At 37.5% G+C, this 12,099-nt stretch overlaps 1 protein-coding gene across 1 annotated transcript; it reads left to right on the forward strand.

Annotated features, from left to right (window-relative positions):
- The first annotated feature begins 804 nt into the window (after window positions 1–804).
- Window positions 805–12,052, forward strand: LOC113754875 (probable serine/threonine protein kinase IRE). The gene is made up of 17 exons (XM_027299088.1): window positions 805–1,166; window positions 1,455–1,524; window positions 1,652–1,828; window positions 1,988–3,307; window positions 5,015–5,187; window positions 5,452–5,701; window positions 7,025–7,117; window positions 7,220–7,360; window positions 7,455–7,547; window positions 8,619–8,826; window positions 8,929–9,014; window positions 9,647–9,735; window positions 10,665–10,716; window positions 10,805–10,861; window positions 10,948–11,118; window positions 11,340–11,420; window positions 11,600–12,052. The coding sequence occupies exons 1-17, from the start codon at window positions 805–807 to the stop codon at window positions 11,678–11,680; spliced, it is 3,504 nt and encodes a 1,167-aa protein (XP_027154889.1). The 3' UTR covers window positions 11,681–12,052.
- The last annotated feature ends 47 nt before the right edge of the window (window positions 12,053–12,099 follow it).

Consider the following 12,099-nt stretch of genomic DNA (forward strand, 5'->3'; position numbering starts at 1 on the left):
TTATAATAGATGTAATAGTATGATATTACATATGAAATATGTAGATGAGATTTTGAGTTGTTAAACTTGTTGTAGAGTTAGAAAGTTGAACTTTTATTTACATTCTATGAATGCAATAATAGTTACACAATTTTGAAGTTGAAGCCTTAGTTTTGTAAGCAATTTCACTTTCACCCCCTTACATTAGATAAAATAAATAAATAAATAAATAAATATATATATAGATTTTGTTCATAGTAAATTAATTACCTAATGCAAAATTCGAGGGTAGTTATGGAATAAAATTATATTTTCTCTCCTAATACTAATTTTATATTATTTTTGTATTTGAATTGGACTGATTTGTTACTAGCTAATTAGTTTTAGGGGAGGTTTTTGATATTTGGAAAACCTCAAGGGAGGGTAGTGAGACTGTTAGAAACCTTAGGGGAGGTTTCTGAAATTATCCCTAATTATTACTTGTTAAATTGATCAAGTATATAAATAGTTGTTGTAGTGGGAAGCACGTTGGTTGCTAAATTAACCGTCTGTCCAATTTTGAACACATCCTCCGAGTCGTCCTCATAAGCCCCCCGGTTCCCGCGAAAACCTCTCTCCCTCTTTTCTCTGCTCCCAATTCCGAATCTCCCCTTCCTTTCCATAATTCATATCTCAATCTCTTTAAAACCATCTCTATCCCAAGATTTTGTTGCTCGATTGCTCTCTTCTCTTAAAGCTATACTCACCTCCAGTTCTCCAGTATGCTGAATTGGTGATCATTTTATACGATCACCGACTCACACATTACAGTTACCAATTCAAAAAATGTCGACTGCAGATAATCCGGACCCCAGAAAACCTTCCAACTCCAAGACCACCGCCAATTATTCGACATCTGACCGGAATGACTCCCCGCTGACACCCTCGATCTCCAAGCTAAGAAAGATTCCTCCCATCCCCCTCCGCCATAGAGTTGAAACTGCAGATGATGATGATGGTGATGATGACCACCGTGAAATTGACGAGTCTACAAGTGAAGACGACGACGATTCACCAGTTATTGACGCTTCGATTTTGGGCCTCAATCACATACGAACCCGCTCCGCTCCGCTGCCTCTTAAGTCCTTGAATTCGATTGAGACACCTTCCAGTTCAGGCCGTCATCCCCAAAACAACAAGAGCAACAATGAGGGATCACACAACGAAGTTGATCCCAGACCTAAAATTTCACCAGTTCCTCAACAGTCTACATCTACATCCACAGAGCCAGAGCAGGGTCTGCTTTATTATTTTATTTCTTTTAATACGCTCGCACTGAATCAGTTCCAGTCACTTAATTTGTTTCGTCATTTATATTGAGCTTAAATGGTCCAATTAACTTATTTATTTGGTTTGTTAACTACATGCCCTATCTTGAATACTAAATCGGACTGTCATTTGCAATACCGTGTTTCTGATTCTTGTGTGTTATTTGTAGGCAAAAGAGTTCACTGGAGTCAATCGAAATCTCTTAGGGCTCCATCACCTCGCAGGTCAGGGGTAGAGGTGATGACAGTCTATGCAGCTCCTTTTTCCTGCCTTAATTTTCTTTGATTTTGTTATTTTCATGGTTTGAGTCTAGGACGTTGAGTAAAATTAGGTAGTTCAGCTCATGGGATTATGCTCTTTGCAGAGTCATCATGCAGCCTTTGCCAAAGAAATGCAATCCCCACGATTCCAGGCTATATTGCGTCTTACAAGTGGTCGTAGGAAAAGAGTGCCAGATATCAAGAGCTTCTCCCATGAATTGAATTCGAAAGGAGTCCGAGCATTGCCATTTTGGAAATCACGCGCATTTGGGCGCATGGAAGTATGTTTACCTGTCTTATTAGTAGCTGGTCGTGTTTTCTCATTTCAATCTTCCACTTCTTTGTGTTTTTGTCCTTTTTTCCTCTTCCCCAGCATTACTTGCTCTCGAATTTTCATGTTTAACTCCAAAGATTATCAAAACTCGATGTTTCTTTTGCAGGAAATCATGGTACTGATTCGAGCAAAATTTGATAAGTTAAAGGAAGAAGTTAACTCTGATTTGGGTATTTTTGCTGGAGATTTGGTTGGCATACTTGAGAATACGTCAGACTCTCAACCTGAATGGAAAGAAGGTTTGGAAGATTTATTGGTAGTTGCCAGGCAATGTGCAAAGATGTCACCCAATGAATTTTGGCTGAACTGTGAAGGCATTGTTCAGAAATTAGATGATCGCCGGCAAGAGCTTCTGATGGGAAAGTTGAAACAATTCCATACCCGCCTTTTGTTCATACTCACTCGTTGTACTCGGCTTGTGCAGTTTCAAAAAGAAAGTGGCTATGAAGAAGACCACATTTTTGCTGCTCACCAGCTTAGTGACCTTGGGGTCTATCCAGAACGACTTTTTGGGGGTGTCAACCAAGAGATAAGTAGCATAAACAGGCAATCTGACAAAGCAATTGTACATGACAAGGAAGAACTGAGCACTGAGCATGATCAGGTAGATGAATTTTGTGGCAGTAAAATAGAAAATCTGGAGGTTAGTACAGCCAAAAGTGTTGCTTCTTCTACTGGAAGCTATAGAATGTCATCATGGAAGAAGCTTCCATCTGCAGCAGAAAAAAACCGCAAAGTCCAGGGTTCTGTTGACTCCACTCCCAAGGAGAAGTCTGATCACCTACAACATAGAGAAGAAACAGATAGTTTGGAAAATCCTGGCATTCCAGTCATTCATCCTGAACAATCAGACGAATCCCTGAAAGGACAAAAAGTGACTTGTGTAGACTGGGATCAACAAAACCTAACCTATGAAGATTCATTCATCTGCCGCATATGTGAGGTGGAAATACCAACTGTTCATGTAGAACAGCACTCAAGAATATGCACTATTGCTGATAGATGTGATTTAAAAGGTTTAACAGCGAATGAAAGACTTGTAAGAGTTGCTGAAACTCTTGAAAGAATACTGGAATCATGGACACCGAAAAGCACAGAAGCTGGGGTGGGAAGCCCTGATGTTCTAGAAGTTTCTACTTCGAGTATGCCAGAAGAGTTGGACCCCTTGTCTCCAAAGCAGAACCACTTAACTTGCAGATGTTCAGTAGACATGCCAGATTGTGCATCTGAGTCTGATATCGGGGATAGCTACAATAATTTTCCAGACATTTCATGCGAAATGAACTCCATAATACCTTTTGGTAAGAAGGCCTCATCAATTGGGAGTTTGACACCTCGATCACCTCTGGTAACTCCACGGAGAAGCCAAATTGAGCTGCTGCTCAGTGGACACAAAACCATATCTGAGCATGAGAGTTATAAGCAAGTAGGTCATATGATACCATATATCTGTACCATCATCTTAAATTCTGAGTCTAGACATCCTTCTAATACACCGCTCCCGATTCCTGGTCAATGTTGTCCAGATTTGCATGTTAACTTATTACCTATATGACTGGTGAATATTGGTTATATAGAGTGTACTTATAAAGGTTTACTTCATTTGTCAATGTTTGTGTGGGACATAGGGAGATCTGCCATTTGCAGTTAATTCCTTTTCCAAGCACGTCTGCTACTTGTTTACTTAGAACTACTCAGACCTTTGTTTTAAGGTTTAAGTCGCATTACCATTTTTTTTCATCAATAGGTCTTTAAAGAAGGAATTGTCCTTACAGTAATAGTCTTATTGGTCTTGGCAGTGTTAGAAGTACCCATTTTCAAGTGACTTGTCCTATTAGTCATCACATATTGGTATGTTATACTTGATATATGCTGCACTCTAATTTAGGAAGTGGGGATGCTTCTTGGACCTACATGTACTAACATGCTTGGACATATACAGACATTGCAAAGATAGATTTTGTATTTCTTTCTGAAATCAGATACATGGACTGATTTAAACATGATAGAGATGCACTTGGGACATTTTGTTGCAAAACATATTGGTAGTAAAACTTAAAAGAGGTTTTAACTTAAAATTAGTTTGCAAGAATTACAGTGCAGGCTCCTAAATTTGGAAGCCATTGACCATAAAGCTACCAAAAACAAAGTAAGACAGGGTAATTATTGCAGTGATACACATTCCCAAGGTCCCTTGACTCATGAATGTCCTAACTCCCACATCCATGGATCCCAGGTTTATTAGCAATCTAAAATCCTTTTCTAACTATTTATAACATTTCAAGATAATTTTGTAATTCTTTTGTAAAGCAAATACTTCTGCATAATATTATTCTCCTATCATGATTTTAGGAGTATGTAGAATGACATGATCAATACTCAATAGAAGGATACTCTGTTGACAACTGGAAGGTCAATGATGAAATATTTTGAGGTAAGGTTCTCTGTTTAAGGTGTCATGCGCTGAGGCTTAGAATCATGGCACTAGGGCTAAGAGGTGTTAAGAGTGACTATTGTTGTCTCTTTCAGCAAACTGAAGAAGAAGAAGCAACACAACATCATGAAATGTTGACATACAGAATCGTGAGCGTTAACTTTAGTTACCCAATTAACTGTACAATGCTGAACTATGTTGGTAGGATGTTGCTTGGGCTAAGGCCTTAGGCCCTTAATAGGAGTATTTCTGACTGCTTTTGGCTAAATGTTCCCATCTCTTTTGGTCTTTGCACAGGGAGTTCAGTTACTAAAATGATAATTTCTTCTACTCCATCTATTATAACCCTCCATAACATATAACTGTTATTTGGAGCTCATAACACTTGCTTCAGCAATAAACATCATGGCCAAGTGCAGTAATAACCATGGTTGGGGAACATTTGGTTTCTGAGCTTATCTTACGCACTTTGACAGAAGTACATATGGGTTTTAATCCTTTACAAGTATTTTTAAGTCCAATGGCTCAGACTGTACCAAAATGATCTCTGTAAATTTCGGTCAAGTATTTTGCTGAGCTGACGCTTTATGATCATAAGTGGATTAGGCTCACTGTAGTCTGTTGTTTCATTGTGATAGATATGAAGGAAGGGATTGTCCTCTGCTGACTAATGCTAATACCATGCATGATGACATGCAGATAAACAAGCTCTTGGAAATTGCTCGATGTGTAGCCAATGTAAACAATACTGATTATAGCACCTTGGAATATATGCTTGACCGTCTGGAAGACCTAAAATATGTCATTCAAGACAGAAAGGTGGATGCTCTTATTGTTGAGACATTCGGGAGACGTATTGAAAAATTGCTGCAGTGAGTTCAATTTTGATTGCTGATTTTTTGAGTAATGTTTTTCATAATTTGCATAAAGAAAAATTTTCTGCGTCTTTGCAAAATTATGTTGTCTGTTTAATCCTAAATTTGGAGAACATTAGTTTAAATGATTGTATTTGCTACTCAGTCGTATTTGATTGTCCCTTGCAGAATATTATTTGCTGATCCAGTAAAATCCCTTACAAACTGGCTAATTAAGTTTCTTATGTGTAACTTTCGTATGAATGCTTTTGACCTTTACAGGGAGAAATATGTATCTCTATGTGGGCAGATTGAGGATGGAAAGGCAGAATTATCAAACATGATTGCTGATGATGATAGTTCGATTGATGATGATACAATACGGAGTTTGCGTACAAGCCCTATTAATCAATGCTCCAAGGATCGAACCTCAATTGAAGATTTTGAAATAATTAAACCTATCAGTAGAGGGGCTTTTGGACGAGTCTTCCTGGCTAGGAAAAGGGCAACTGGTGACTTATTTGCCATAAAGGTAAAGTCTTTGAGTCTTAATGGATTTTCCAAGTATTGTATGGAAAAATTTACAAAATCTTTTTGCTCTTATAAAATTATGAATATGTTGGAAGAATAGACGAAGAGGTTAGAGTCAAGAAGGTTAAAATGGCCCACATACTTCTTAGTATCTTCCCAAGAGCATATACTGATACTTGATCAGATGCATAGTTGGCATATATCAGTGAACAAATTCTCTAATAGCGTCTCACATACTCCAATTGTCTATCTTAGTTTGGATGGATACAAGTTCTCGGAAGAGAATTGGAAGCATGAGACTTTTATATGGCTCTACCAATTTACCATATAAATATTTTCTCCTTGTAGATCTGAATTTTATCTTATCAGTTCTTCTGATTACACCTGTCATGTCTGTGCACTGCAGGACACAGCTATGGTGCATATTAATGAAAGGAAATACTTGTCGCTAATGCAAACCAAGTGTGGTTTTCAGGATGGGCAATCTTAAAACAAACTAGATTCTTACTTTAGGAAGTGGATATTATTGCAGGAAGCACTAAAAAGGAAAGTACAACATTCAATTTAAAATGGAGTAGTAGTATACTGAGATATAGTCATTTAAGGACATATTTTCTGGTCATGAAGTGGATATCTTTTCTTCTAGTGGATCAATGCTAAAGGTGTTTATTCAAAGTGGTCATCTGCTGAGTCAAAGAAAACTGTCCAGGCATTTGCTCTGACTTCGACTGTAGTTTCTGAGTAAGATCATTCTTAGAAACACTGAAATATCGCAGACTACAACAAATACTGGTCTTTTTGTGGAAAAAATTCCGAATGGTCTGCTAACCTGAATGCATAAGGTTTAAATGGGCATTGTATTCACTTTTTACAAGCACTTCTTTTGACAATCAAATTTTCAATGCTGCAAATAATTGAGCTTCTTGCACACTTGTTCTCCTTTTTTTGAGGTTGTTCTTGACTTGATATTGCTGTTTCTTGATATACTAGAGATCATGTTCAAACTTCTTGTTTTCTGAACTTGTGAACCAGAACCAATCTCCTCTTACTTGGCCTATTTATATCATACCTTTAGAGGTCACAATCATATCATGAATTTGATGAATTAAGTGGTACTGATATGGTGGGAATAACTTTGTTTTTCTTATTTATTGGTAATTAATATATTCAATAAGCTCTTGGATTCAAATGCTGTTGATGCATTCAATTGAAGAATTAAAGAAAAAAATGGAGGTTCACTTGGTTCTCCATTTTGTAGATGTGCGATTTTGTCTGATGTAATATTAATTCAAGAATTATTAATGTAAATGAAATTTGTTTGCAGGTTTTAAAAAAGGCTGACATGATTCGTAAGAATGCTGTAGAAAGTATCTTAGCTGAACGTGACATCTTAATATCTGTTCGCAATCCCTTCGTGGTGAGTAGATGGGGTGTTTATTTTCTTGATGATACATATTACTGTTTAGGCAAAAGAAGCTTGTGAAAATGCTCCACTAATTTACAATCTCATGATGAACAGGTCCGCTTTTTCTACTCTTTCACCTGTAGGGAAAATCTTTATCTGGTGATGGAGTACTTAAATGGAGGGGATCTTTTTTCATTGCTTAAGAGTTTAGGCTGCTTGGATGAAGACATGGCACGAATATATATAGCAGAGCTTGTAAGGACAGTTGGTACTTTTGTGTCTAGAGATGCCTACAACTGTTTCAAGCTCTTCTGCAGAATAGTAATATGTGTTGATATGTTCTGCTCAGGTGCTTGCTTTGGAGTACATGCATTCCTTAAATGTCATTCATAGAGACTTGAAGCCAGACAACTTGTTGATAGGTCCAGATGGCCACATCAAGGTCAAAAAATAATGGACTAGTTCTACGGTTTTTACGTTTTGCAGTCACTTGTATGATATTCTCTGAGAAGATCAATTTTTTCCATCATTCACAAGCATTATTTAAGGACGCTCAAGAATTTATTTTATTTTATTTTATTTTTTGCTTATCCTTTCTAAGTGAATTAATTAGTGATAGATGATAAATGCCTTAAGAAGCAACCTCAATCTAATCAGGATCTGATGGATAGGGATACTAGCTATTCAGTTTGCCTTCACCCTTGCTTCTAAAAGGGCCATAAAATTGGTTTTGTACTTCTGTGGATGCTGGCAAATAGTCTACATCCTTGTCAGAACTTGGTATAATTAGCTTTGCTTTTTCAAGGACTTGACAACTGGGAATTGAGGAGAGATGAGTAACTGGACCATGAGTTATAAGGAAAATTGAAGGCATTTTTTGTCCAAGAATAAAAGTGTATGTGGAGCTGTCATTTCTTCCCATCCTTTAGCTTTTGTATAACTTGTGTAGTTTCTTGATTAGTCATGCCAAGTGCAGTTTGGGAATGAGTTTTATTTTGTCTTATTTCTGTTGAATATTTGGGCTTATGAATATTCTTTAGTACAGATTGTCTGGGCTTTTTTGGGAAGCCTAGTAAACTTTGGCATGTTGCAAACCTCGACTTTTTAGTTTGATGAACCTTCTGTTGATGACTTAGGCTTCTAGTGGGATTGTGCTTTACCAGTTTGGTGGAATGCTAAGCACATGCTGGAATTTATCTGAAAATTTTGCGTAGACAGTACTTGAAAGCTAATGCTGAAACAAGCGAAGCTCTAGCCAACCTCAGTTTATCATGTCTAAAACTAGTTTAAGCAAAATCACAATGATGATTGATCGGGTCTGGTCACTGCATCTTAGATCCATTGTTGCAAAGGACTCTTGTATCTGCAATGGCTTTGTACATACATGAGTGCAATGGATGAATTTGTACTACATGTAGCATAAAGAAACTTCTATTCCATGACCTGTTAATGTGGTTGTCATAATAGTTGTCATCGCTGTTGATTCTCACTTGCTAATTTTTTTTCTTGGCAGTTGACAGATTTTGGGCTTTCAAAAGTTGGTCTCATCGACAGCACTGATGACTTATCAGGTCCATTAGCAAGCAATACGGCTTTTATTGCTGAGGATAAGCCAAAAGCCACAGCAATATCGTCTGCCAAAAGAGAAGAACGGCAAAAGCATTCAGTAGTAGGCACCCCTGACTATTTGGCACCAGAGATACTCCTGGGGATGGGACATGGTCTAAATTCAATTGACTTTCAGGATCAATGAATTATTTCGTGTAATATTTTTCTCATGGTTCAGCTACTAAAGTTGATGTTTTGCATTGCTTTTCCTCTAGGTGCAACAGCTGATTGGTGGTCTGTTGGTGTTATTCTTTATGAGCTTCTTGTAGGTATTCCACCTTTTAATGCAGAACATCCACAGGTATGCTATCAGTCCTTAACTTTCAGGACTATAATTAAGGAAATAACTTTCACTACAATGTAACAATGCCCTTGAATCTAAAATCATGTTACATTTTGGTATATGTTATCCAACCTTTAACAAAGTTTTTTATTTCACCTTTAAAGTTGAATACTGTGTTTTTGGTTAATTTTTCGAGGATGAAGGATGAAATTCTTTCCTTTGAGCTTTTATTAGCTTTGATCTTCTGTGAAATTTATTTTTCACATTGTAAGCAGTGTAGGCAGGTGTTAAAATTTTTGACAACCTCAACAAACTTTGGTTACGTGTCAAGTCATTTGACCTTACATATGCAAAAGGTTAAAGAAACTAGCTGGTGACGAGCACTAGCAGGTTCCTTTTCACGAGCTATATTGGGGCGCTTTTTATCAGTGTGTTTTTATTGGTTTGTATCTCCAAAGTCCTTGAAGTCAGTTTTCACATCAAATATCTAAAGGCAAAAGATTTGAGATGAACTTTCATGCTGCTTAGTCAGCTAAGGAAAAGCAGCTGCTTGTTTATTTGATTGTAGATAAAGTCTTCTGAAATTTCACCAATTATGCAATTGCGACAACTGATTTTAGGGGTAATACGCGTCTCTTGCCCTGTTGCAGCAAATTTTCAACAATATCATGAACAGAGACATTCCCTGGCCCAAGGTACCAGAGGAAATGAGTTATGAAGCACATGACTTGATTGACAAGTAAGTATTTTATTACACATTTACTTTTTTGGGTTATTCAGTATCAGGAATCCTCCGTCCGTCTGATAATGAAATGACTGTTATCATTACTTAGAAAGTCCATAGAACACGAATCATGGCCTGTGGTTTGATGATGCCCAGTAGATATAGAACCTGTGAACTTTTGATCAGCCAAAATCTGCCTTCAGAGAATGTGGATTCTGAATTTTGGTTGATTGTAATTCAGATTTTATTGTAGTGGAACTGTTTATTGCTCACCGTACCACAGGAACTCATATCCTGATAAAAGAGATGCTTATTAGCATGTCTTATCCATTGTTCAAGGAAAAGCAGGGCAATATACAACAATTGCCCTTGTTTTGCACATGGACAACTTGCTCGCAACTAATTTAAACTTTCCCTGTTAACTGTCATAACATGGAAAGATGCTTAATGCTTGATCAATTAAGAGGCACAGCCTATTTGTTTGGCATATTGATCATGGAAAGTCACTATTTATTTCTATCTTATGTACTTGCACAAAATATGATTACTCTTTTGTACATGTCATGGCAATTATTCAGATTGTAATACCAAGTTCTCAAGATGTACATCTAAACAGTTCTTAAGCGAGTAAAGAAAGATTTTCAAAGTGTTTATGTTTGCTCTACCATGTATCTTAATTAAAACTGGCATTTCTGTGCTACAAAACTTCTAACGAGGTAGCTAGTTTGCTTGTTCTCTCCCTCCTCCCCCTCCCATCTTCCCCATGCTCTCTCTCTCTCTCCTGCTTGCTCTCTAATGCATATTACAATAGCACAATCAATCACAATTCTTTGATGAATTCACTTATGGCAGTCTGGTGAACCATAAGTTCTCTAACTCAAATTCTAGGCAAAGTAGACGCTTCCATGTATATTTGTAAATTATAACATTAAATTTTCTTCCAGATTGCTAATTGAAAGCCCGGTTCAGAGATTAGGTGCAACAGGTTCTAAAGAGGTAGCTGCTCTCGTAAACTTTTGTTGTCAATATGCCAGTGTTTGATGACTAAACATGGACTTGACTGTGATCTTTTTCTGTTTTCCAGGTAAAAGCACATCCGTTTTTTAAGGATATCAACTGGGACACACTGGCTAGGCAGAAGGTCTCTCTCTCTCTCTCTCTCCAGCAGGAATAATTTCTATACCGACAAACTTGAACACTCACAGGAACTTCCAACTGTCAATATAGGCTGCATTTGTACCGTCAGCTGAACCCCATGACACTAGTTATTTTATGAGCCGTTATATTTGGAATCCCGAGGATGAAAGTGTGCATGGTGGTAGTGATTTTGATGACATGTTCGATACTGGCAGCACTTCCTGCAGCAGCAGTTCAAACAGCAACTTACAAGATGAAGATGTATGAGTTTGATTTCTGATTTGTCTTCAGGATATATCCACAAACTAGGAAATGCCGGTCCCAGTTTTTTTTGTCAAGTACATTGTGTTTTTTGGGTAATAAAAAATGAAAAGCAAAAGTTTTGTAAAACGAAAGAAAAATTTTTGTTTACTAGCGACTTGTTTAATGCGACTATTAATGTCATTGTTTCTGACATCTTAGTTTCTGTTTCTTTGAAGCAGGGTGATGAATGTGGCAACTTGGCTGATTTTAGTGCTCCATCCGCTGATGTGAAGTATTCATTCAGTAATTTCTCATTCAAGGTGAGTCGAACAAGCCTATATGCTTCATAAATTTGAGAAAAAAAGGAGCTAGCGCTAATGGAAGGATGGCAATTGACTATTGAATGATGAATGTGTAATGATCTCATTTTATGGAGGTAAAACATTCCTGTCTGAACTTTGAGAAGCAATTCACACGTTTTTTATTATGTCGACGCCAGAACTTGTCTCAGTTGGCTTCTATCAATTATGATTTGCTTATAAAGAGTGCCAAAGAATCAATTGAAGCTGACAAAACATAGACTCCGTGACAAAAGACGGTGGCAGATCGAATTTTTGCTCTGAATTCCCTTCTTGCTGCCAGTATCAGATTGGATGACAACCAGGTTGATCCTGATTTGAAGATCTCTGAACTGCTGGCCACCACAAGGACCCCCAGGTAACAAAAATCAGTTCATCTTTTGGCAAAAATTCCACGTCCCACAGGTACTGAAGCAGGAGAGTACTTGGCAGTTTTGGTCTTTAATTCCGTACTCCTGGACATTCAACACCAAAAGAAGGACGCCGAATGCTCTAAAGATGGTTCGCCCTAACCAAAGAGCATCAATCCCTTTTCTTTCTCTCTTTCTCGCTGTTTGTATTCCCTTTTCTCTGTGGCAGCGAAGTTTTGTTTAGTCTCCGCTTCTTTTCTGTAGCTTTTTTTTGGTGTAAAGATGCTTTT

Source organism: Coffea eugenioides, chromosome 2 (assembly GCF_003713205.1).
Source record: "Coffea eugenioides isolate CCC68of chromosome 2, Ceug_1.0, whole genome shotgun sequence".
Lineage (NCBI taxonomy): Eukaryota > Viridiplantae > Streptophyta > Magnoliopsida > Gentianales > Rubiaceae > Coffea > Coffea eugenioides.